This window comes from Ovis aries, chromosome 4 (genome assembly GCF_016772045.2).
Source record: "Ovis aries strain OAR_USU_Benz2616 breed Rambouillet chromosome 4, ARS-UI_Ramb_v3.0, whole genome shotgun sequence".
NCBI lineage: Eukaryota > Metazoa > Chordata > Mammalia > Artiodactyla > Bovidae > Ovis > Ovis aries.
The window spans coordinates 104802762-104830265 of NC_056057.1; the positions used below are offsets into that span (position 1 = coordinate 104802762).

Sequence of the window (27504 nt, forward strand, 5' to 3'; positions counted from 1 at the left end):
ACTCCCCTTTGCCACCCACCTGTCTGGACTAACTCTTGCCCATCCTTTGAAACTCACTTCAGGAAGTACCACCTCTAGGAAGGCTTCATTCTCTCTTCTCCAGGCTTTCAGTGGGGTGTGCCCAATGTCACCCATGCTTGCCAGATGTCACAGTGGATGGTGATTACTTAATTGCCACTGCCACCAGGCTCTGAGACCCTTGAAGGCCATGACTGGGTCTTGGATGCTTTTATGCCCCCCTGAACTTCAACAAATAGCAAGATTTATTTAATAAATAAAAAACAGTAATTAATAAATAATAAACAGCTTCCTGTTGGCGTTCACCACCACTGCTGATTGGCTGAGACTTTCCTCCATTTCTTTTTTTTTTTTTTAAGATTTTTTTGATGTGGATCATTTTCAAAATCTTTATTGAATTTGTTACAATGTTGCTTCTGTTTCAGGTTTTTGGCCCCGAGGCTTGTGTGATCTTAGCCTTCCCAACAAGGGATTGAACCCGTATCCCCTGCATTGGAAGGCTAAGTCTTAACCACTGGACCACTAGGGAAGTCTCTGTTTCTTCGTTAGTGTCATAGTATCTCTTAAGCGCCTTCACATGTAGGTTAGCACTCAGGCGTTCAGTCTTTCCTCAGCAGGTTTAATCGTCCCTGAATTCTCATAAAGTTTTGTTAATACACTTTAGGCTTTTGCCCAAGTATCAGTATATACGAGTCACTGATCTTCTCTTGCTAGAATGCTTGTCTCCCCAATTTTGGAAAATAGGGACAACACTGACCTGTACCATTTTCCTTCTTGGTCTTCCTACTAGATCCTATAAATTCTTTATTATTGTGTTTAAACATACAGATCTGTCTTTCCTATCAAGGGGGTGAGTTTCCTGGGGCTAAAGACTGTCTCTTATTCATCTCAGAGTCTCCAGGGACTGGTACCAGGTGGGATTCCATAAATGTTTGTGGAATGAAGTTTGGTGTTAGGTCATCAGAGCTCTGCTGTTCCTCACGCTTAGCACATGAATTTCCTCATCTTCTCCACACCTTTACTCCCTATTTATCCTTTATCCCTGATTCTAAGCCACTGTGAACTCTTTATGAAAAGAAGAGAGCAGATAAATACGACATTTATCATTTTAAAGTAATTTTAAGTTAAACATTTTAAACTAATTCTCTTATTCCTCCCAGGTACTATCTTGGTCGTCGGATGTTTATTGTTATCTCTGAGCCAGACATGATTGAGCAGGTGTTGGTTGAGAAGTTCAGTAACTTTACCAACAGAATGGTATGTAATTTTCTTTCTGCATATGGATGGAGGGGGAATCCTTCTAAGATGCAAAGACCACACATCACATCTAACAGGGACGTGACTGGGCCTCTTACAGGGTTTAGATCACTTCAACTCAAAACGGAACTCCCCAGTGAATTTGAGTTTTCAAAAGGGATGGACTGTTACAAAAGAATAGCGTTTACATTTAAAAAACGCTTCAAGAAAGCAAAAGCTCAAGAGAAGTGGTAGCTGATAAAAATGCTGAAATCAGGAGGGTTTTTAAAGCTGTGTTCAAAGCTAGAGGAATCCAGAGAGCATAGGTCAAGCGTCTGAGGAAGACCAAGGAAGGTTAATAAATATCAGAGGGAAAGTAACATTTCAAGACTCCCGTGCTTACATCTTTCCCAGAGAGTATCAACGTCTTAAGACTGGAAAAGGAAGACAAGTAACATGAGGAGGGAAATTCATCCCCAAGTAACAAGTCTCTAACCCACTAAAGGAGGTATATATTCCATCTTTTTTTTTTTTTTTTTTTTTTGCAAAGTACTTATCTTACTCTTTGTCTTTGATGAGAAAGCCCAAAGAATGGAAGAGATGACAGAAAACGGCACAGGTCAGGGCTGCCCATATTTTCAAAAAATGAGGAGATGAGAATCCTAATAGAGATGGTTAACAGCCTTCATGCTGATGTTTGGAAAATAGTCTAAAGTGAATGAATAAACAGTTGCTTGTGAGAATTCAGAGACTCTCTATGTGCCAATCGTTTTTTTGTTGTTGTTGTTGTTGTTGTTGTTGTCAAATTAAACTCATCTTCCATTATTATAGGAATAGTAAGCAATGTATTCACTCTTTTGTTGGTTATTTGACCAACCTTTGCACACTTGTGATATATACCAGGCACTGTCTAGGTACCGATTAGAAAGAGATAGAAAACTCAGTATTGTCCTCGAGGAGCTCATAGTCTAATGACAGAGGCAGAGAGGAAGGAAACCAGTATAATATAGAATGGTGAGCATGGAAAGCGCTGCTCCACCCAGAATGGGAAAAGGGAAAGGCTTATTAGAGGTGAGGTGGCTGAGACTGTCTTCTTAAAGAAATTGGCAGTGCCTGCCTGCGTTCTGTACTGGTTGAGCTGTCCAGAGTGTTTCTTCGCATTAAATTGCACAGAAACTTATGAGACTGGTACAGTTATCATCTGTATTTTACTGACAAAGAAATAAGACTCAGGTTATAGGAGGGAGACCAATAGAATCCATGTGCCATCTCCCAACTCAAGTCCAGGGCTGTGTCTACTGCCATCATTGTAACAGCTGCCTAGGCGATGTTTCTGAATTGTCAAGGTTTCACGGAGTAATTGGTTGCTTGCCCCAAACACATTCACCTTCCTGTCCCAGAGCATCATGTCCAATTGCTATTAATAAGAGAGTCCCCCACCTTTCCTATACCTGTCCAAACCCTTGGTATTCTTCCAGGCTCTCCTCAGATTCTTTCTCCCCCATAGAACCTTCCCTACTTCAACTCTCATTTACTATTCCCCCTCTCTTAACTCTAACAGCATTGATATCTGCATCAGTGGTACCCAGCCTTTTTGGCACTGGGGACTGGTTTCATGGAGGATAATTTTTTCAACAGGCTTGGTGTGGGGAATAGTTTCAGAATGATTGAAGCCCATCAGATTTATTGTGCACTTTATTTCTATCATTATTATATCAGCTCCACCTCAGATCATCAGGCATTAGATCTCAGAGGCTGGGCACTCCTGGACTATGTCACTCCCATCATTTTCACAGTCACTCCCATTGTGCCTTCGACTATTTACTGTAAATGAATGCATGACTTTCACCCTAACTCAATTAACTTTAAGCTTATCCTTCCATTTTATACCCCAGGGCCCAACCACATAATGACTCCTCAGTATCCAATATACCCTTGTTCAAACTGAACTGACTCTCCATCAACTTAACATTCTCCCCAGATGATTGAGGTAGTACTTGGAGATTCAATATACGCTCTTCCTCTTATAAGTCATTCACAAACATGTAAGAAGATCCATCAAGGATTAGATCTCTAGGAAACCCCAATGTTTATAGTTTTCCATCTGGGAATATATCTACTTATCTTCAGTTTAGTTTATGGTCTTTAAGCCAACCCCATATTCATGATAAAAACAATCCTTAGTGACTCAATTTTTAGAAGACCATCTTTACAGTGGGATTTTCTCACAGGTTTTGAAAGTCAAATTCAATTGGGCTCTGCGGTTCCCTATTATATGCTTATGTATCTGCTCAAAGAACTCAAGGAGATTAGCGAGATGTGATTTCTTCTTCCTGACACCATGCCGCCTCCCCTCGAATAAGCCATGTTTACTTGAGTGTTCAGCGATTCAGCTTTATTACAAATTCATTCAGTAAACACTAAATGCTTACTCCATGCAAGCCTCTACCAAATGGTCCCTCGTGATACAGAAAAGACCTCCACATATTAGTTTGATGCATTAAGTGAAAAGGAACTTAAATAACGCATGGTTTCATTTTCCAACTGTGAGAACCTGTCTCTGCTCACAATCCAGGCTTGACTTATGTGTACGCATGACAGCCTGGTGGAGTGTGGCGGGGATGGGTTCACCTTTGAATTCGGATGTTGGCTGTAGGCATCCCATGAGGGACTAAATAGGGTACATTTGGCTGGAGGTGGGGTGCCACCAATGGGAACTCCCTGACATAAGTCAGTACTGAGCATATATTTGAATTTTAAAACTGTTCAATGATACGTTTTCTTTTCCAGTTTAAGAACACGGGGCTGAACAAACCCTATGGGTTGGACCTAGGGTGGCAGCTACTATTTCGCATTTTCCAATTCACGTTTTCAAGGCACTCAGTGGAATGGGATTGCTCTCTCCTGCCTGTCTTCCAAATGGACCCCTTGGGCTTCTCTTACCCTCTCAGAACTTCCTCCAGTTGCTTCCGGATGGGTGCAACCACACTTTATGGTTAAACCCCAATCATTCTCTTTAACATATACAGAACCTCAGTTTTCCCAGCACTTCCGGTCTTAGTTATTTTTATGCAGATATTTTTATAGCTCCTCATGGCTATCAGGTACTTGGTGAAGCCATGGGGCAGCTCTTTCTTTATTTTTTTATCTGCAGAAACTGGAGCTGGGTCCATGTGACTCAGCAAAAATGGTCTTACCAGTAGTAGACCACTTCATTTCTGGCTTGTCATGAAGGCTCAGGGTTGGGAAGCCGTGGGAAGGGTGATAAGAAGGAGGGGTGGGGGGGTCTTTGGCCCACATGAGGTTGGTCTAGCTGGATGCAGATCCAGACTGGGGGAGCTTAAGCACTAAAGCTGCCACCTGGAGCTCTTGAGTTCTGGTCTGAAATGAGCCTGGCAAGCGGGTCAGGCAGCAGGTGTGCCCATTGCCAGGTTTTGTTATGTGTTTGGAGTGAACTGGAAGGTGGTGGTGGTCACACGTGTGTGGGGTGGGGGTGCCAACCCTCAGGTCCTTACAGGCAACTCAGGGTCAACCATCCAGGCACAGGATGGTTGCAGGCATCCAGCTACACTGTTAACTCACATCTAAAACTATGTGATGGAGTTGGTGAGTGGTTTTATCCAGGACCATAAAACCTGCTTCCCAGATAGCACTAGTGGTAAAGAACCCGCCTGCCAATGCAGGAGGCAAAAGAGACGTGGGTTCGATCCCTGGGTCAGGAAGATCCGCTGGAGGAGGGCATGGCAACCCACTCAAGTATATTTGCCTGGGAAATCCCATGGACAGAGGAGCCTGTTGGACTACAGCCCATAGGTTCACAAAGAGTCAGACACAACTGAGCGACTTAGTACATAGCATGCACATAAAACCCCTGGGCCTGACTCCCCAGGGACAGCCTCTTCAAGGCTACCTTCGCCATCTCACTGCACGGACACTGGAATCTTAGAACGAGTTCGTGTGAAGCCACAAAGCCCTTGGCACCAGCAAAGAGTGCTAAAGTTCTGAGGCAAATGCGTCACTGCGGACCTTATAACCCACTGCATCTGTAGCCAGGCCCCATCCCAGGAGCAGGAGCGTGTGGCTGGTTGCAGAGCTCAAGAGCAAGGCAAACTCCACCCAGTGCTCCAGGTGAGTCAGGCCACCTGAGCTGGGCCCTCAGGGACCAGCCTGCTGCCACTCACTGAGGACGAAAGAGCCTTGGCCAGCTAGCCAAAACATGCCACCTCCACCTGCAGCCAGCACCTCTTCACCGACAGCTTTGGAATCTTCGCTCACCTAGAGTTTCTGGGCCCCTTTCTTTTAAATAAAACATTGAGTCAGAGAAAACATTCCAGTTTTCAAGTGGAAGATTTAACTTGTGAGGATGGTTTTGGTCCATAACAGGGAAGCTCTCATCGCTGAGTCAAACACTGACTACTTTTTTCAGCTTTGCATTTCTCAAGAAGGGTCAACTCACATGATGGATCCATAGCTCTGGGGACCATTCTTGCTTAAAGCCTAGACAGACTGCATAGAACCAGAAGCACAGGTGTGTGACCTAATTTGCCTGGCTCCTGTCTGTTTTGAGGCAGATCTCATTGGGTTTTTAATATATAATTGAATTTATTTATTTTTAATTGAAGGATAATTGCTTTACAACCAACCAATTGTATTGGTTTCTGCCAAACATCAACATGAATCAGCCATAGGTGCACATATGTCCCCTCCCTCAACAGCCTCCCTCCCGTCTCCCTCCTCTCATTGGGTTTTTGGCTTGTTTTGATATTTATTTGACTGTGTTGGGTCTTAGTTTCGTCATGAGGGATCTTTCATTTCGGGCACAGGCTCAGTATATGTGGTACGTGGGCTTAGTTGCCCCTTGGCATGTGGCATCTTCGTTCCTCACCAGGGATCGAACCTGAGTCCCCAGCATTGGAAGGTCGATTCTTAACCACTGGACCACCAGGAAGTCCCAGGTCTTATTGTTTTATTGAAACACTGTACTGTGCACAGGAAACCCTGCAGCCTGAGCCAAGCGCATCTCCTCCCGGGCTGCCCCACCCACGGGAAGGCCCCATGGGAGTGGCCACAGTGGAATACCTGCAACCTGCAGGTCTCTCCTCTCACGAGCTTTTCCCATTTCTAAAAAAGCCAAAGCTGGGGAATCGCACTTGATGATCTCAAACATCTTCCAGGGCCCCGGGTGTTCTGTGAAGCCTCGGTAACGTAGGAACAGTGCTAAGTGGTATTGACTGAACCCTCAGCTGTTCTATCAGCGCCTTACAGAGCTTTTCTAAACTTCAAAATCTTGTTGAAAATAATGCTATATTTTTGTCTTACTAAACCTTTGGTTCAGTGGGAAGCCATCTTTAAATTTTTTTAAAGAGAAATAAATAAAATCTTAGAGTCATATCTTCCTTCTCTGACTTTTGTGGTGGCAGAAGTAAAAACAAATGTGTAGGGACTTCCCTCGTGGTCCAGTGGTTAAGAACCGACCTTCCAATGCAGGGGACATGGGTTCAGTCCCAGGTCAGGGAACTGAGATCACACATGCTGTAGAGCAACTAAGCCTGTGCACTGAAGACCCAGAGCAACCAAAAAATTTTAAACTGTGTAAACTAGGAGATTAATAGCTAGAATTCTGGGAAGAGATCAGGAAATAAGCCATAGATGTAATTCTGGTCTCTCAGTGGTTGTGTTCCTGAACTTTCTCAGGCAGGACTGCCATAACTCAGTTCTTGCCTTTGTTCAAATTAGAAGACTCCCCACCCCCTCACCTTTCATTGGCTGGTGCTGAGTTGGCAGATGGAGCCCAAGTTGGGGTTAGCCCCACCTGTCCCCTGAACCTTAAATAAAATGTACTGGGTCCCCTTGAGCCATGAACATGCCACATCCCTTACTTGCAGGCCATGCTTTTGGGCTGGTCACAGTCTGAAGCCAAGAGAGGGAAGACAGTGTGATGTTCATGACCATCTTCCACTGGCAAAGAGTGAAGGGACAAAAACTGTCTTGTGGAGATGCAACACTTTAAATATTTCAAAACATCAAAATAAAAGCCCTGCTCAGTTGGCTCAGTTGCTCAGTCTTTGTACAGCCAGATAGCAGTAGTCATATGTTGAAAATAGCGTATGTTCTCAGGCCTAGGATTGTGGGTTCCCCAGGTGACAGAATCCTAGGGTTTTCATTGACTGTAATAGACTAAGGGGCAGGGCATGGTGTTTCACATCCCTGGGGGTAGGAGAGAGACAGGCAGTAACCCTCTGCGTCCTTATCTGTGCAAGGTTGTGTGAGGAAGACTGTAACCACGGACTTGGCCTTTCTGCGATCATGGCATCCTTTCTGATAGCAATATTTCTGCAGCCTCCTTGACATACTTATGTGAAGTGAAGTGTAGTCACTCAGTCATGTCCGACTCTTTGCGACCCCATGGGCTGTAGCCTACCAGGCTCCTCTGTCCATGGGATTTTCCAGGCAATAGCCCTGGAGTGGATTGCCATTTCCTTCTCCAGGGAATCTTCCCAACCCAGGGTTCGAATCCGGGTCTCCCGCATTGTAGACAGATGCTTTACCGTCTGAGCCACCAGGGAAGTCCTGACATACTTAACACCAAGCAAATCAGCAACACTGTCAGCCTGACCACTGAAGTAGGACAGCATCTCTTGAGTCTTTAAATCACCTCGCTCTGTTTACCCGCTGCCTGCAGCTCCGTGTGGTCCTGTGAGAACCATGGACTGCCCTGCCAGGATATCACAGAGCTGATACAGGCCTTGCGTCAACTCTCTGGCATGTTCCAGGACACAAGAAAACTATTTTTGGCTATGGCTTTATATCCCATTGTGCCTTTTTCACGGTAACACACATGCCCATTTACAGCAAGTGTGCGTCACATGCATTTGCAGCACTCTGGGAAGAGGCTGGCAGTTCTTACGTGGCTCCACTGGGCCAGTGGAGAAACACTGGTTTAACCTGTGATAAATCACCCAATGTGTGCTTCTTCACTTCATGTGAGCACAGAATGCAGAGGAATCGGCTTGAATAATCTGCTCCTCAGGATTGTTTGATTCTTCAGTGTTTGAAGTTTATGCTTAGCTGGTCTGAGTTAGACTCTATTTTAAAGAGTTCTTAATTGAGGAACTTCCTTTGTGGTCCAGTGATTAAGAATCTGCCTTCCAATGCAGGAAACCCAGGTTTGATCCCTGGTCAGGGAACTAGGATTCCACATGCTGAGGGGCAACAAAGCTCGTGCACCGCAACTACTGAGCCCATGTGCTCTGGAGCACATCTCCACAGCTAGAGAAAGCCCACATGCCCCGTGGAGACCCAGAGCAGCCACAGACATTTTTTTTTTTTAAAGGTCTTAATTGAAAAGACAAACACTTTCAACTGTCCGAGGGAAATTTAGCAAGGGAGCCATGAGGCCACTGCTGAACCACACTGCTTGTCAGGACAGTTTCCTAACTGCCGGAGTCCAGCTCCAGCAGTCAGGGGATGAGCCTGAAGGAATGAGCAGTGTTGGCGGGAAATGATGTAGCCTCTGACTCGAGGTACGGGACTACATGTTTATTTCAAGCATCAGGTTCTCTTTTATACTTTTTCAAAAGCATTAGGTCAGAAGTTTGACATTTTCAGTTCCCCCTCACCCAGATTATTGTCTCATTGTTGCCCTTGAAACAGAGTTCCTGCTTCAGTGATTCTCTCCGACTTGTGTTTACTTGTGATTGCATTGTAACTCATGCTTATGTCTGGGCTGCCTACCACATTCCTCAGTTTATTTCTTATCTTTCTAAATCCTGCTTGCCCCTAGTATCCTAAGCTCACTATCTCCTAAAAAGGCTTCTTCTTCTGCTGCTGCTGCTGCTAAGTCGCTTTAGATGTGTTTGACTCTGTGTGACCCCATAGATGGCAGCTCAACAGGCTCCCCCGTCCCTGGGATTCTCCAGGCAAGAACACTGGAGTGGGTTGCCATTTCCTTCTCCAATGCATGAAAGTGAAAAGTGAAAGTGAAGATGCTCAGTCATGTCTGACTCTTAGCGACCCCATGGACTGCAGCCTACCAGACTCCTCTGCCCATGGGATTTTCCAGGCAAGAGTACAGGAGTGGGGTGCCATTGCCTTCTCCGAAAAGGGTTTCTAGCTATTCTTAATTATTCCTAAACCCTAAGCTCAGCAAACTTCCTTTGCCATAAATATATCCCTCACAAACAGGTCTCAGATAACAATCCTTCCCATGGCCTCAAGCTGCAGCCTACGTGCTCATCCTGGGACATCGTTTGTAAAAATCCTTGAACAAATGTCAATGGTTACTTTATAGATTATTTTCTGGGCACAACTGCAGAAGGCTTTGTGCTTTCTCACGCTTCTCTCAAGAACAATAAGCACCTTAACATTCTTTCCAGCCAGCTCAACCAAAGAAAGGAAGAAACAAGTCAGAATCACAAGAGCTAACTCCTTCATCCCGGGTCCGTGCCTGCGGAATGAGGAGAGGGGGCTGGGGCCGTGCCTCCATTTTTGTCAGTAATGCCTAACGTGGCTCCCGACACCTAACTATTGGAGAATTATCCCCAAACTAATGAAATAATGTGAACAGCACTTTGACTCTTGTGAGATCCACAGTATTGGTTATAAACCCCATCTCTATTTCCAAATCAGCTGTGAGCTCTTTGAGGACAAGGGTTCCATTCTTTGACTCAATAGTTTCAGAGCCACCACGGCACTGGCACATATTAATAGTAGATGCCCAATAACTGTGCTCAGCTTGGTAGCATGGTGACCAACACGACTTCAGCTGAGGGTGAGGATATCTCTCAGGTTTGGGGTTAGAGTAGGGTTTTCAAACGTTTCTGACTGTGACCTCCAGTACAAAATGTATTTCACATCAGGACGCAACACCGAACGCTTTCTCTCTCACATACACACACTCACATACTCCCTCCAACATTCTCACAGACACACCCATAAATACATCCCCATCTTGAACAAAATTTCGACAACAAAACCCTTCCCCTTGCTTCACGAAATGTCCCTCAAATATTTTCTACTCTGCCTCTCTTTTCTTCTTTTCAGTGCTGGTTGCCATCCACAACATTCATTCATGACCGGTTATGGCCTGCAGTCTGGAAGCCCCTGACCAGAGTCTGAGTGGAGCCTGGTTCCCTTGGACCTCCCTTCCTCAGCTGGGTCTTCCTTTCCTGCCTCAGCACTCACAGTCCAGCCCCATCAGTTTTACGAGTCTCATTCCTGCAGGGCAAGCCCCCTGTGCCTTTCAAAGGCCTCGCTCAGTACATCTAATCAGTGATTATGTGTAGACGGGGCTGGGGGAGGGGGATGGATGGGGAGTTATTGTGACACGGGTGTGGAGTTTCAGTTATGCAGGATGAAGTTCGGGGGTGGATAGGGCAATAGTTGCACAACAATGTGAATGTCCTTAACACCACTGAACTGTCCACTTAAAAATGGTTAAAATGGTAAATGTTACATTATGTGTATTTTGCCACAACTAAAAAATACATGTATTGTGTGTGTGTGTGTGTGTGTGTGTGTGTGTGTGTGTGTGTAAACAAACAAACTGACTTCCCTGGTGGCTCAGACAGTAAAGAATCTGCCTGCAGTGAAGGAGAGCCAGGTTCTATCCCTGGGTGGGGAAGATCCCCTGGAGAAGCGAATGGCTACCCATTCAAGTATTCTTGTCTGGAGAATCCCATGGACAGAGGAGCCTGGTGGGCTATAGTCCATGGGGTTGCAGAGTCAGACGCAACTGAGCAACTTTCACTTTGAAACAAACTAATTTTAAAATAGCTGTAGTGGTTTAGAGAAGGAACTTATGGTTCCCAGGGAGAAAGAATGGGAGGAAGGGATAGTTAGGGAGTTTGGGAAGGTTGTGTACACACTGCTGTATTTTAGATGGATAACCAAAAAGGACCTACTGGATAGCACCTGGAACTCTGCTCAATGTCATGTGGCAGCCTGGATGGGAGGGGAGTTTGGGAGAGAATGGATACATGTATATGTTTAAACTATATCTGGTGTGGTCATCAGGAGGTTAAGTCCTTGAGGTTGAGAAAGTTCTTAAAAGTCATTTAGACTCCCTCCACCATCAGAACCCCCTCCACCCCATGTGACCCCATGGACTGTAGCCTGTCAGGCTCCTCCATCCATGGGATTTTCCAGGCAAGAATACTAGAGTGGGTTGCCATGTCCTCCTCCAGGGGATCTTCCTGACTCAGGGATTGAACCCAAGTCTCCTGCATTGCAGGCAGACTCTTTACTGTCTGAGCCAGCAGGGAAGACACTACTTTAAATGGATAACCAACAAGGACCTACTGTATAGCACCAGGAACTCTGCTCAAGGTCATGTGGCAGCCTGGGTGGGAGGGGAGTTTGGGGGAGAATGGACACATGTATACCTTTAAGCTATATATACCTGGTGTGGTCATCTGGAGGTTAAGTCCTCAGGGTTGAGAGAGTTCTTAAACGTCATTTATACTCCCCCCTCCACCCAGGCCACTCAAACCTCCCATGCAGAATTTCCAAGAAGTAGGATACAGTTTCCAGTGACAGGGGCTCACCACTCAAGGCAGGTTATTTTTATCCTGGAACCTTCTGACTTCATTGGGAAGTTCTTTAGATGAGCTGGAATTTTCCCCACAGCTCCCACTATTGACCCCAATTCTACCACCCAGGGTCAAAAAACAAGCCAAGTTTCCTCTTCCATGTAATATACATGCAAGAAATAGCTTTTGAGCACAGATTAAGGACCATGACCTGATCTCCTAAGCTTCCCAGCTATTCATTCCTAGATCTGTCAGCTTGTCCCCTCACCGTCCGACCACTCTTCTGGCATGACCAACTGGCTGTTTCCCTCTTCCAGTATCATATCTAGAAATGAAACCATTACTCTAACCAGTGCCCCTGAAATCCTCCATCAATGAAGGAAGAATTCTAATAGAAACTGTAGGCCCAGGGTACAGTATTGTTGTGGCAGGCCGATAAGGGAGACCAATGCTGACACATTGGATGGGTACAGGATTTCTCCTCTAAGTGCAAGATAAAAATTTTCATGGAGACAATCCTTAGGTCTGAAGGACAGACACGAAATCCAATCAACTTTGGCTCATCTCCAATTTATTCTATTTCATCAGAACCCCATAAACCACCACCCAACTTTCCTTGAAGTGAAATGCTTTATTACACGTACGTAGCACAGGACTAGCATTTGCCAACATATAAATAAACATAATGTATGATTTTCTCCTTTGACTCTGGAACCTAAACAAATGGGTTATGTTCTAAAAATTCCATTAAACCACAATTCAGTATAGTGACCACAGTACTCCTAAAGAATTTTATTCTAAATATAGACAGGTATTCCTCTGCAGAAAAATATCCCAGCAACTTGGTTCTATTTAATAACGTATAATTAAGTCCCTCCAGATACTTTGCAGTTATGTTTTATAGCTTATTTTGAGTGTTCATATTTTATCAGAAAATTATAATTTTCTTCTAAACAGGAGTTCTTACAAGGCTTTTGAGTTATGGTGGCTGGCTTTATGTTTCAACTATAATTAAAATAGTGAAAAGAAATAGCAAAACCATATATCACATGTGTGGTTCTGAAGAAAGCTTGGTCCTCCAGTCCCTCTACTTCCCCTCACCGTGCAGCCCTAGGGCTAGGGATGCTCTGAACGGCCATGGAGGCCCCCCAGTTTTGACCACTTGGTCAGAGTGTCTGGTTTTAGGAAGGAAGAAAATGGCCTGGGAAGAAGGGATGATGAGAAGGGATTTCCCTGGTGGTCCAGTGGTTAAGAATCCACTATGCAACGCAAGGGATGTGGGTTCAATCCCTGATTGGGGAACTAAGATCCCACGCGCTATGGAGCAACTAAGCCAGCACACTACAACTAGAGAATCCGTGCGCTGCAACTAAGACTGCAGCAGCCAAATACATTAAATATTTTTTTAAAAGAAGAAGGGATGAGAAGACCTCATTCTTTGCATGCTTCCAGATTCAGCAGGACTATCTTCTCCTCAGGGAAGCCTTCCTGGCCATTTAATCCCCTATCATTTTCTCACCTTGCTGCCCCCACTCCACTCCCTTCATAAGGGGCTTCCCTGGTAGCTCAGTTGGTAAAGAATCCGCCTGCAATGCAGGAGACCCCGGTTCAATTCCTGGGTCAGGAAGATCCCTGGAGAAGGGATAGGCTACCCACTCCAGTATTCTTGGGCTTCCCTGGTGAACAGATGGTAAAGAATCCACCAGCAATATGGGAGAGCTGGGTTTGGAAGATCCCCTGGAGGAGGGCAAGGCAACCCACTCCAGTATTCTTGCCAGGAGAAACCCCATGGACAGAGGAGCCTGGTGGGCTACAGTCCATGGGGTCACAAAGAGTTGGACATGACTGAGCAACTAAACACATCACTCCCTTCATAACACATACTTTCCCTTGAACTATAATGATAGCTATTTGTCGGTTTAGGAGCCATCTGCTTCCCCACTAGACTACCAACTCAGTGAGAGTCAGGGCAATGTCTTCTTTATTTAGCACTGTAGAGGCAACTTCTCACATAGACATTCAACAAACATTTGCTGAATGAGAAAAATGAATGAATGAATGAGTGAAAGCACACACATACATGGTGGCAGGCCTTCTCTTGGAAGCAGCTCTGCTGACACATGCTTCTTAAGGACTCTCTTCCTTCCCTTCCCCTCTCCCACCCACATTCCAAGGACCCAGACATCTGGCCCAACCTAACCAATCTAGCCACCCAAAACCCCTTGCCACATAGTTCAGACACGACACTCAATCCCAGGAAAGACCAGCCCACCTCCAAGAAGCCTGCTGCTGGGTCTCCAGGGAATGTTCACTCAGCAAGGGGCTACGCAACACACAGAAGCCACTGAGTTGTCTGTGGTGATGACCACAGAGTAACAAGGTAGAACTGGGTCAGAGGAGCCTCCCCGTCTGCTCCCAGGGGGCCTCAGCCATGGATCTTGAGATCACTGTCCATGAGACTTTATATTCCTCATACCCTTGCAAGAGAAATCGAAATGTTGGTCATGGGTGACTTCAACCAGAGTGTTTATTGTGGACTCTGTGACCACCGAGCTGGCTTGGGCATCCTGGAGTCCTAAATTTCTGCTTGTCTCTTTCCAAAAGGCAACAGGTTTGGAGCCCAAACCAGTGGCCGACAGTGTCCTGTTCTTACGTGACAAAAGATGGGAAGAGGTCAGAAGTGTCCTGACTACGGCTTTCAGTCCTGAAAAACTGAGTGAGGTAAGACACAAGAAATGCAGAGTATCTTCTGTAAGGAGCAGGTTTCCTCTCTACGATTGTGAGGGAAGGGGGTTCGCTTTGCGTCACTTGTCCAATGTCCTGCCCGCTGTGCCCTTCAATCCTGTTATCCAGAAAGCACATGAAACTGTCCTGGAGAGTCCTCCCTTTCTCCAACCTATCACAGCCCCAGTTGCTATGAGTGTAGTGAGTCAGCACGCACACAGGGCTCTCCTGCTGAGTCCCAAGCTCTGGCCAGGGCACTCTGAGGGCACGCAGGAGAAAACTGGAGGGGCTCTCCCCAGACTTTCCTGTATAACAGATCACCTGGAGATCTTGTTAAAATGCAGATTCTGATTCTGTAGGTCTGCGGTGGGCCCTGAGATTGTGAATCTCTAACAAGCTCCCTGGTGATGCGGATACTTCTGAACAGTGAGCCACACTTTACATGTTGTTGTTCAGTCTCTCAGTCATGTCCAACTCTTTGCGACCTGATGGACTGCAGCTCACCAGGCTTCCCTGTCCTTCACCATCTCCCAGAGTTAGCTCAAACTCACGTCCTTTGAGTCGATGATGTCATCCAAACATCTCATCCTCTGTTATCCCCTTCTCCTCCTGTCTTCATAGTCTAGATAGTAAGGAAATAGAGAACATCCTGAAACAAAGGGGAGCTTTGAGTCAAGTCTGAAATAGGGAAGAAATGGCCATGGATTATTAGGGAGGGGTATGAGAACGGCCTCAACAGGCCTCCAGGCAGCCAGGCACACCCAGGCTAATCCCCATGGCCAAGTCAGAGGGAAGAGTCTCACTTACAAGATGGCATTAAACCCAGGCTCCCTCCTTCCCCCAGCTAGGGATCCACCTTCCCTACTAGTTGTACAAATAAAAACTACTGTTTGTCCTGCTTCCTGGCCAAGTTCTCTCACTTGATCCTCACTGAAGGCACCTCAGCTGCTGGTCTGACTTTGATGTCTGTTCTGAATTCTGCAACAGCTCAGGACTGTGTCCTTCAGCCCTTCCGAAGAGAAATGGCTAAGGGGCTGCTATGGTGTTTCCAGCAGTCTTGTATGGATGTGAGAGTTGGACCATAAAAAAGGCTGATCAGTGAAGAATTGATGCTTTCAAACCATGGTGTTGGAGCAGACTCTTGAGTATCCCTTGGACTGCAAGGAGATCAAACCAGTCACTCCTAAAGGAATCAACTCTGAATATTCACTGGAAGGACTGATGCTGAAGCTGAAGCTCCAATACTTTGGCCACCTGATAGAAGAAGAGCTGATGTATTGGAGAAGACTGATGCTGAGAAAGATTGAAGGCAGGAAAAGGGGATGACAGAGGATGAGATAATTGGATGGCATTACCGACTCAATGGACATGCGTTTGAGCAAGCTCCAGGAGGTGGTGAAGGACAGGGAAGCCTGGCATGCTGCAGGCCACAGGGTCACACGACTGAGCAACTGAACGCCAATGGAAGCTCACATCCCCTGGAGAAAGATAATCGCAACCCACTCCAGTATCTTGCCTGGAGAAGTCCATGGGCAGAGGAGACTGGCAGACTATAGTCCATAGGGTCGCAAAGAGTTGGACACCGTCAGAGCAACTAACACTTTCACTTTCGCTTCAAAGCTCACATAGTTCTTACCACGTGCCAGACAACACTAAGGGTTCCCGCTTGTTTCAGAGAGAAACCTCCTTTCTCTCTGGTAAAGCTGTTTGAGAAATAAACTCTGCCTTCAGGGAGTGTGGGCTTGCTAATGCTTCACTATGAGCAACAGCAGCCTATCCCGGGAGAAGGGCGTGGACCCCATCCCGCAAGAGCAGGCCCGCGCATGCTCAGTGCCTCCTTTCTGCGCCAGGGCCTGATACGCGAGGGAGCGTAGAGCCGGAGTGGGTATGCAGTCGTGTCACCTGGGGAACTCTGCAAGCTATTGCTGTCTGGGCCCCACATGGAGATGAAATTGGTTTGGTTTGGTTTGGTTTGGAATGCAGCCTGGTTTTGAGGGGACTTTACAGCTCCCCAGGCAATGCTGATGTAAAGCGGGAATTGGGAACCACCGATGGTAGAGAAGTTCCCCACAAGGAAATATGAGAAGGGGACTGTCTTTCTATAGGTGGAGCCCAGAGCCCTGTTCCACAGTCAGCTGTGTTATATAGACTGAGGATTCATGTGAGAATTAGTTTGAAAGAAGGGCCTGCTTCTTTAAAAAGCTGTAAAGCATTATCTGGATCACCTTTATTACACCTGGTCACTAAAATGTTGAGTTAACCAGAAGGAGGGGAGGGAGAAGCAGAGATAGGTAAACCATGGCCTTGCATCAGGAGCTCAAACAGGTTGCGTCTCACACTTCCTTATTCGTCAGTAAACAATGACTGTAGATGCAGAAAGAAACTCATCATTCCTTAAAGAAATTGATGAAGGGTATCTGATTTTTTTTTTAAGTAAGAAAGAAAGATTTTGCTTGTTTTTGACAGTTTTGTGCCCTGTTTCTTTGAAGGAACAAAAGAAAAAAGAGGGGCTTTTTTGGTGGTCCAGTGGTTAAGGCTTCGACTTCCAATGCAGGGGGTGTGGGTTCAATCCTTGGTTGCGGAGCTAAGGTCTCATGTGCCTTGGGACCAAAAAAATCAAAACATAAAACAGAAGCAATATTGTAACAAATTCAATAAAGAATTTTTAAAAATGGTCCATATAAAAGAAAAGATAAGACCCTTATCAGGGTCTCAATTTCTTTAACATTTTGCAGGGTACACTCTAGAAACTGATACAGTGTCATTAGTTCAGTTCAGTTCAGTTGCTCAGTCGTGTCCGACTCTGCGACCCCATGAATCGCAGCACGCCAGGCCTCCCTGTCCATCACCAACTCCCGAAGTTCACTCAGACTCACGTCCATCGAGTCCATGATGCCATCCAGCCATCTCATCCTCGGTCGTCCCCTTCTCCTCCTGCCCCCAATCCCTCCCAGCATCAGAGTCTTTTCCAATGAGTCAACTCTTCGAATGAGGTGGCCAAAGTACTGGAGCTTCAGCTTTAGCATCATTCCTTCCAAAGAAATCCCAGGACTGATCTCCTTCAGAATGGACTGGTTGGATCTCCTTGCAGTCCAAGGGACCCTCAAGAGTCTTCTCCAACACCACAGTTCAAAAGCATCAATTGTTCAGCGCTCAGCCTTCTCTGTAGTCCAACTCTCACATCCATACATGACCACAGGAAAAACCATAGCCTTGACTAGACGGACCTTAGTCGGCAAAGTAATATCTCTGCTTTTGAATATACTATCTAGGTTGCCCAAACAAATTTAGTGCTCTTGGGATCCAATGAATTTTCTCCTTTTGGTTCAGAAATAAAATTCTTAGTGCCTGAATTAGCTGCAGAAAACAGAGTTCCTCTAAGAGGTTCATAGCATTAAGATGTCTAGGAGAAAGGGGCTGGTAAGAAATAAGAGGGAGGGTGAGGAGAGTGGAGGAAAGAGAGAGGGGGAAGAAATTTCATAGATTCCCTAGGTTTTGCTTCAGATCTATCTCATTGTTTAACATATTCTACAAGTAAACTTAAAGCTCCTTTGGAAATCGTCTTTTTACTCAATACAGTTCAGTTTAGGTTTCTGGGTTCCCATAAAAAGGATGCTGTTCCCAGGCAGAGGGAGTCACCTTTGTCCCCACCTGTGGAGAGTTTAGACCTGCTGACTTTAAGGTTTCTGGGGGACATCTAAGGCAGAAGTTGGCAGCACATCTTGAGCTCAGGAGAGAAAGGTAAGAAAGATGGGCCATGGGGATGTAAATATACAGTGTAAGGACTATGATCAATAATACTGTAATAACTTCATATGAGGACAGATGGTTACTAGACGTAGGATAATCATCATTTCATAATGAATGTGAAAGTCACATCAGCATGTAGTACACCTGAAGCTAACATAATATTGTATGTCAACTATATTTCAATTTTTAAAAAGAAAAGAAAATTTTTTTAAAAAGACAGAAAACCCAGACATGGGTGAGCTCACCCCAGGAGTGTACAGAGAATGAGAAGAGAGTCGCAGGGAGAAGCATAAATAAGTGAGGGACAGAGGAGAGATCTATTAATACAAAGATGACTTGGGAGGAACAGCTTGACATCGAAGTCTAGGAGAGTGTGGATGGGAAAATGTTTTTCGAGGAGGAAGCAGCTGCCAAAGGTGTTAAATGCTGCTTAAACAGAAAGAAACACGAGGACTAATAAGCACATGACAAAGGTAATATTTTTCAAATGTTGAACCAATGTCTGCGTGCTTCACGCTCCATAAACCATGTCCTGGATTTTCTCTCCCCCACTGAATCCTTGCTTCAGAAGTAGGTGGCAGGCGCCATCTTGGAGCTGGAAGCTTTGTAGGGAGTAAAGTTTTCCTAATTCCCAAAGCAGCTCTCTCTGCATATGAAGAGCAGAGTTTGGAGCTCTGAGTAAGGAGTGTTACTGTACACCAAGGTGTAGACAGATGCATGCTTTTCTATCCTATGGAAGTTAGGTGAAGGAGAGAAAAAGGGAGAGCTGGCTGCCAGATATCAGTGTCCTGACTGCCTCCTTTCCCAGCCTCCGTGACCCTCAGGGTTTCTGGATGCTCCCCTGGACTTGAGCTTCTCATTGGCTTTTGCTTTCTAGACTGGTTCTCAAGCCCTGTGTGACCAGGAGCTGTATGAAAATGACCTAATATCCTTGTTTAGAACAGTTAATTCCAAGGACTTCTCCGTGGGTCCAGTGGCTAAGACTCCATGCTCCCAGGTTCGATCCCTGGTCAGGGAACTAGATTTTATATGCTGCAGCTAAAGAGGTCCTACACTGGCAATGAAGTCTCAGCGCAGTCAAATAAATAAAGAAATAAAAACATATGTGCTTCCCAGATGGTGCTAGTGGTAAGGAACCCACCTGCCAATGCAGGAGACGCAAGAGACTTGTGTTTGATCCCTGGATCAGGAATATCCCCTGGAGTAGGAAATAGCAACCCTCTCCAGTATTCTTGCTTGGAGAATCCCATGGAGAGAGGAGCCTGGTGGGCTACAGTCCATAGGGTTGCAAAGAGTGGGACATGACTGAGCATCTTAGCATAGCACAGCATACCCCAGGACCTGCAGAATGAGGATTTCTAGCGTGACTGAGAATCTATATGCTTTACAAGTTCCCAGGCAGGATTCTTGGTTAAAGCCGAAGTGGAATGCACTGGTGGTTCCAGTCTTCCTCTTGGTCCCTTGTCTGACCTTCTCAGCCTGCAGTCTCCCCAGGCTTGCAAGGGCTGGGCCCCAGAACCCCCTGCTCCCTTCCCAGTTTTATTTTTCTCTGTGGTGTTATCACCAGCTAACATCCCATTTATTTTATTTATTTTTTTCATTTATTGTTCATTGTATAGCATGAAGCACAAGATTTGCTGGATGGATGCGGAATCATAGAATGTACAACTAAGATAAAAAGGAAATGAAAGGGAAAGAGTTTCATCAAAGAACAATTATGTAAGAGGATGCAGCCAGTTTGGGGCTCTGTCTTTAGAGGGTCTCAGGCCTACGCATGCAGAAATAGAGAAAGCAGCTCACAGAGACACAGAGAGGGGAAGGAGGCTCACCGTGGGCCTGGGGTGGAGGAGATGGAAGAGAGGAGCTCGGGAACCCACAGGAGCCATAAGTCCACTCAGTCGAGGGTACCTGACTCAGCTTTCCCAGAAATAGCTTTGAAATATCAATATAATCTCCAGTCCTTTCTGAATTTGTAAGTTGCTTTTGAACTTTTATTATCAAACCTCCGAGTCTATTATTATCATTATTTTGCTGCACTGTACAACAAACAGGGGCTTAGTTCCTTGACCAGGGATTGAACCCATGCCCCCCGCATCGGGAGTGCGGAGTCTTAACTACTGGACTGCCAGGGAAGCCCCACTTCAGTGTTTATTCTTGAAATAGAGATTTGTTTTCCCTTGAATTCTGAGGCCTTTCCCTTCAGCCCCTGGCAGCCTAAGTCCTTCACTTCCTGCGTCTGTGTCATTAATATTCAAAAAGCTTTGGATGGCACCATCTTTATTTGTTAGATATTAGGCTCCCATGGCCAACAAGGCTTGAAAGTTCCTTTAAAATCAGCATTCTTTCATGAATCCTTAGTTTTATTTAAAATAAAATTGGTTTTTGGTTTACATCTTACCAGGGATAATATAGAGAGATAGAGAAGGAGTGAAAATTTGATTGACGCACCCCTGGTTTCAGAAGAGACCATTGCAATCATGGTCCAGTGACAGACAAGTTATTGGGGTTTATATTAAAAGATGGCTGAGTGTTACTGCGAAAACAGCTTTTTTTTTAATTAGAGAAAATATTGTCTGATTAGCCTGCCAGATTTTCGCCCTAAAAGATTGTTTTTTTTTAAAGGGGGCAATGAGCAGATTTATGTGAATTTTTACAGACTCTTTGCTAGATTCTTCCCAAAGACTATTAATAAGTAACCCTGGGATTGTGTAAAAATTTATTATGGGTCAGGAAGTAAATAGATTTAATTTCAAGGAACAAAACTGGGAATAAATTAATCCTTCTCTGAGGGAAATATATAAATAATAGGATTCACTGGGGACCCAGGTTAGTGCTAATTTTATTTTCAAATTTTATAACTCATCTGAGAGAGGGAGAACACCATGAAATTTATGCATTTGTATATTTCTCCAAATTCTTCTGATGTGAAAAATATTAAATCAATTGGGATAAGTTTCTAAGACTCTTCTAAGATTTGTAAGTCAGCATGAAAGCGACAGATAACCTTCAGTGTAAGCAAGAATAAAATAGTACATTTAGGACACAAGCATTTAAATGGTACTTATATGATGATGAACTCCAAGCTATGAATTACTACCAAGAAGAAGGATTTGAAATCACTGAGGACTGGGAAGGCCCCATGGTCATCTAATTCAGCAAAATATTGCAAACCAGATTTCTCTATGCATAGGGATTCGCTATGCATATTAAAGACTTAGGGGAAAAACTGCAGTGAAGAAATATGTTTAATTTTGTTTATTCTGGGTTCAAATAAGTTTCTAATAAGTGAAAACAGGAGTTAACATCAGAGTTGACTATGGAAAGAAATGAGGCGTTGAGCACTGTGCCTTTGGAAGTAGATTCTACCAGGAACTCCGTGACCAAGCACCTCTAGCGAAAGCCAAGCTCCAAATTAGCTGGACCATGGATCCAACACAGTATGGCAGCTTGAATCTCATCTGTCCTTAAAGCCTAATAAAGGAGATGGGTATTTGCTCATCACTCAGATAACTAGGCCCATGGTGACCCACGGAGCATATAGAAAGAGATGTGGCAGCTCCATACAGGAGAGCCTGAAGCTGGGTGTGTCACTCAAGAGTAGGAGCCCATCATGTGTCTGCACATGGAGGACTCAGTAAAGAAAAGTCAGACCTACAGGGAAGTGGCTGCGAATCTAGCTCCGACGCCTAATTGTTCGCTTTCATCCAGATGTGCCCTGTCAGGAAGGCACCGTCAATAATGTATGAATCTTGAAGGCGGAGACAGATGCGGTTATTATTCCCTCTAGGCCTTTCCTGCCTTGGAGAAGACATATGACTCGGGAATGACTACAATTTAAAAAAATTTAAGTTGATACCACCAGCTTATGAGTAAATGCGTAGCTCCGATCATTTCAGAGCAAACGTCTTTGCAGAATTCCAGTCATCTTCGCAGTTTAGTTTGGCCTGTAAATTTTCACAGTAAACGCTTCAGACAATAACACACAAGAGGTTCTCAAAGAGAACACAGCCTTCCTGTGGGGTTGGAGCAGGCAGCTTTCTCTGAGCTGCATCAGCCTCCAGAAGCCTATTTTTAATATTTGCTTTTATTTCTTAATCCTTCCAGACAATAAACATGAAAGTCATTATAGCCAAGTGTGGCTGGGGTAATAAATACTTCAGAGTCCAAAAATACATGGTCCCTGCCTGACCAATTGCCCATTTTCCAGAAGGTCTAGGTATTTATCTAGCAGCAAGAGACCATTATCTTGCCACACAGTTTATTCTGCTGACACCTAATCTCCTAATTAAAATCGGTATAATGATGGACTGTTTAAATTCTGGTTAAACATGTTCCTTTTCCATTTGCATTCGAAAGAAAACACACTCCTCATCATGGGCACCCCATCCTGGGTTCTAATTTGGTTTTCCCTTGCCGGCATCATCATGGCACTCCAACTTGCTGCTGGTTAAATCTAAAAGAGCATCTAAATATGCCTCCCAGCTTGCCTGTTGCTTGGCAACACCAGCAGCCACCTCCTCATCAGGGTGAGTCCTAATTGGTCACAACTCTTGACAGGAGCCACTGACTTGTTAGAAATGACACTTGATTATTCACCTAGATGGCTAGAGCTAATATTTATCAGCAGGAAATTTTGTGTAAGATAAGTCATGGATGTTTTTAATTATCTGGGTGGCAGAAGGAGGCCATAAGTTTCATTAACGCTGTTAATTTTACATTTGTTAGTCACCAGTTTACAGTACTCTTAACATATTACTTTTTCCATTATCCAACAATATGTTTAAATACCATCTCCCTTCCCTATTAGCTGACCCTTATTTATTCAGGAAATCCCCCTTCTGACATCTGTTCCCAAAACAGCATTACAAACAGGTCTAAGAATGTCACACAGAAGGAAACATTGAATTGATACAATTCAACCAATACTTATCAGCTCCTGCCCCTAAGGGGTTTATCATATAGGAGGTGCAGAAATTCCTACACTGTTACAGATTGTGACACAGCTCAGGTCTTCTCTTGAGCACCAGAAGCTGCTTTAGGAGTGCTGGGGGTGAGCAGCATTGCAACTGAGCCTTGATGCTTTTACTGAGTTTTAATGGAGGGAGAAGGTGCATGGCAGGCGGAATGAGAGGCAGGAACAAAGACATCTAGACAGAAAGCACAGGGTGTCTTCAGGGACTGGAGGAGTACAAATGGGCTGGAACACAAAGTACGTATAAGGGATTAGTGAGGGGAGACTGGAAGGAGGGGTGAGGCATGACTTCGGCTGTTCTGTGCCAGGGCAAGGCTTGGTGGGAACTTCACTGGAGAGTGCTGCTGCTGCTGCTGCTAAGTCGCTTCAGTCGTGTCCGACTCTGTGCGACCCCATAGATGGCAGCCCACCAGGCTCCCCTGTCCCTGGGATTCTCCAGGCAAGAACACTGGAGTGGGTTGCCATTTCCTTCTCCAATGCATGAAAGTGAAAAGTGAAAGTGAAGTCGCTCAGTCGTGTCTGACTCTTAGCGACCCCATGGACTACAGCCCACCAGGCTCCTCCGTCCATGGGGTTTTCCAGGCAAGAGTACTGGAGTGGGGTGCCATCGCCTTCTCCGTCACTGGAGAGTGAGGAGCTGTTAAATCATTGAAAGCAGGGGAGGGAGGAAAAGGGGCTTCCTCTTCAGCTGTTTAACCTCCAAGATGCCACCTTGGACCCTGGGTTGGAGGAAGGGCCACAGTCTATAGAGTCTCCACTGTGCTGTGGCCCCCAGGCAAGAGACTACCGGGAGTGTGTTTGATCTGAGGGGTGTCCTCTGCTCAGGCTCTTCTCTGTGTCCCTCTTTGTGGGTGGACACGTGTCCCCTAGCCTACACACCATCTATGTGGGGGACATCTCAGTTGACACAGGAGGGACCCTCTCCTTCCCTTCCCCTGCTCAGGAATTGTGTCTTCCTTAGCACTCAGACCTACTCCATTGGCCAAACTTCCAGGAGCTCTGCAGGCTTCATGGCGTGTGTTTGTTTACTTTTCAAGTTCATGACATCAGAGCTGCACTGAGCAAAATTATAACCTAGAAGTTAATTAACAGAGGAGCAAAAGGAATGTGGATGCTGACTCTGGAGAAAAAGGCAACAAGCCAGGAGTCAGTGGATCTGGAATTCTAACTCTCACTTTTATTGAATTATTGAGCATAAATATAACCAGTTTCTTCCTTTTAGATCTTTATGTAATTCTGAAGTCAATGCATCAAAGAGCTGTCAAAAGGCCCTCTTAAGGATGTTGTTGTTGGAGACTTTGTTGGGCCCCACTAGGAAGCTGCCTGCTCTTTCCATGGTTCCCAAGCAACTGTCTCAGCTGCTGTTTAGTGACCTTGGAATCCTAGAATGTCCACGGAAAGGGACTCTGTAGCTTATTGCAATTAGCTCCTCACTTGGGAGTGAGGACTCAACTGCAGAGAGAGTCACAGGACTTGTCCACAGTAAGAGAGAGAACCAGCATGGGTATCAGGTCTTTCATTCAGGGCTGGCTCCCAGCAAACTGCACTACATCCTTGCTACAATAGAAAGAACACTTCAATTTACTAATGTTTCTTACATTGCTTCTGTGTTAAAGCCCTTAAGGAACATTGGCATCATGTTCTAGAGAAGCCACTGAATGTGTTGCCTTGTGCTCCTTTCTAACAGAGCAAATACTAAAACCTTCAATCATACAGGACAACATAGACTAGTTGCCAGAAGAGGGTGACCCTGAAGGTGTGTTAGTTATCTCTTGCTGTGCAATCAATTACCCCCAAACAGTTTAAAACAACAACATTTTAGTAGTTCATTGATTCTGTGAGTCAGGAATCTGCGTGGCTTAGAGGGGTCCATCTGCATCAAGGTCAAGTAGTCAAGTTGTTGGCCTGGGCTGTGATCTCATCTGAAGTCTTGACCAGGAGGAAATCTGTTTTCAAGCTTATTAACATGGTTATTGCCAGTGTTCAGTTCTTAGCAGGCTTTGGAAAATAGGAAACTTGTTCTATGCACGTCAATCAATGGGAATCTCCATAGAATCTCAGCAATACATTGCTCAGATGACAAGTATTTTCAGAAGACCCAGCTGGTGACTGAATATAGAATAGATTGGAAAGTGAAAAGACATGAGGCATTTTCAAAAATTGCTTTCTTAGTATACCTATATCCCAGGCACTATACAAGGCATTGCGCGCTTAGTCGCTCAGTCGTGTCCGACTGTCTGCAACCCCATGGACTGTAGCCCGCCAGGCTCCTCTGTCCATGGGATTCTCCAGGCAAGAATACTGGAGTGAGTTGCCATGCCCTCCTCCAATACAAGGCATTAGGACTATTAATATAAAGATGCTTAAGATACAGTTTTGTTTTCAAGAAGCAGATGTCAGCTCTGTTCCAAGCGATGAGTAGCAAAGCCTGAATCAGAGTGATCACTGGGGAGATAAAAATGAAGAAACAGATGCCAGAACGGAAGTGATGTTAACATGGTGAGGAAAGAACAGGTGACTCCAAAAGGACTTTTCTGGGAGGAATAAGAGATGGCAGGCATCCAAACAGTCTGGGAGCATGGGACTGTTCCAGAGGAAGACACTCGGGGTACTCACTGCATTCTAAACCATTTACACATTTTGTTCTTAATCTTTGACACAAGTTTTCAACAGAAATATCATTATTCCCATTCTGCAGATGAATAAATAGACCGACTAAGGTTAAATGATTTGCCCAAGGTCACGCAATTAGAAAGGGCCAAGGAGAGGAAACCTATTCATTGGTTTTGAGTGTTTTCTCTCCCCAGGTCAAGTGTATTTAACAACTTCAGAGTCTTGGCCTCAAGAAGACCTCTCTACCTCTTGGAATTAACTCTGTTATGCTCTGTCCACACCTTGAATCCAGTTCCTCAGACTCAGTCCATAAAGATACCATTTGTTTTTAACTGGACAATTGAATAATGCTGTAAACTCCAGATGAGCAAGGACTTCCTTCTTTGTGGAATTTCCTTCCCAGACTGATGATGGTGTTTTGCCCTTGATGACTACTAAGCTAAGCAGCCACATACTCAGCATCACCTTATAATAAAGATAGCCAACGTGAGAGGTGAGAAAGGCAGAATGGGAAAATTTTCCCCAGGCTTGGCTGCTGGACGATAACCCTTCCCCCCAAAGCATTCTTTAAAAAATTAATAACATTAATATTTTATCTGATTGTAAATATAACATGTATGCTTTATGAAGAAATGTGGGATAAACAAAAGTAGGAAGCATTCATTATCCTACGAAGAAGAGGAAACAGAACAAATGAGTCTTTTGTTCAGGTCTGTGAGATGATAGCACGGTATGTTCCTCTGTGCCTGTGTGTTTGCACAAGCCACCTAGGCCTGCTTGTCTGCTAATCTAGGGAAAGAACTGAGGGGTTTGTGGATTGTATAAAGATGATTGCAAGCCCAGCAAAGAGAGATTTTGTTTGTATGCAACTCGTGTAAGAGTAAATATTCCATAACTGCTTGGGTACAAGGAAGAAAACCTGAAATGGTGGCTATTGGCGAACAGACAGATTATGCTCCACTGTCTTATAATATTTTCTCCACACTGTTTTTTAAAACATTTTTCGTATTACATGCCCCATCTCATATCACATTAACCTAAATAAAAATGTCATTATCCATTCAGTTCGACAGACAGCAGGCAGAGTATGGTAGAAATTACAATCACGCCAGCTGACAACAAAGCATTCTAATCATGAGCACACAGAAGAACCGAGGGTGGGCAGCCGGTCCAGCCCCCATTTTGCACTGTCCAGGCATGTGATTGCGGTCAATGAGGGGAGACCCTTCTTTATACACAGGACATGCTTCTGAAGAGTTGCGTGTAAATCAGATTTCATGTTGCATCCCAGTTTTGTTGCATTAAGGAAGCTTCTAGCTTGATATCTAAAGAGACTTCCTTTCAAATGGCATTTTTCTTTTTACCATGTTACTATTCCTCTGAAATAAGTCGAAAAGATATTTTGGCATATGAAATTATATTAAGGCATGGTTCATTTGAACTACTAATTTTATTAAAATAATGGAAGGAAAGGTGGTCAGTGAGCCAGTCATAGGAATGTGGCTTAGACAGTATTGAGTTCTCCAACATTAAGTAAGTCTGAGATTTACTGAGAGTAACAGCCTAGAGGCTATCAGAAGTGACCCCTTGGCCCATACTTTTGTACTAATGGATTATTAAACTGATGGTTTGTGAAAATTTAGAAATGAATGCAGTAGTCAA

General features: G+C 44.8%; 1 protein-coding gene across 3 annotated transcripts in view; it reads left to right on the top strand.

The window, feature by feature from the left end:
• The window catches only part of TBXAS1 (thromboxane A synthase 1), a 167640-nt gene that overhangs the window by 72809 nt on the left and 67327 nt on the right, over positions 1–27504 (top strand). For 2 of the 3 annotated variants that reach the window (XM_060414897.1, XM_027968869.2), the window contains exons 4-5: positions 1179–1275; positions 14388–14504. In XM_060414897.1, the coding sequence (XP_060270880.1) occupies positions 1179–1275; positions 14388–14504 (214 nt within the window). The remainder of the gene's footprint in view (positions 1–1178; positions 1276–14387; positions 14505–27504) is intronic. The other variant, XM_060414898.1, reaches the window with a different exon arrangement.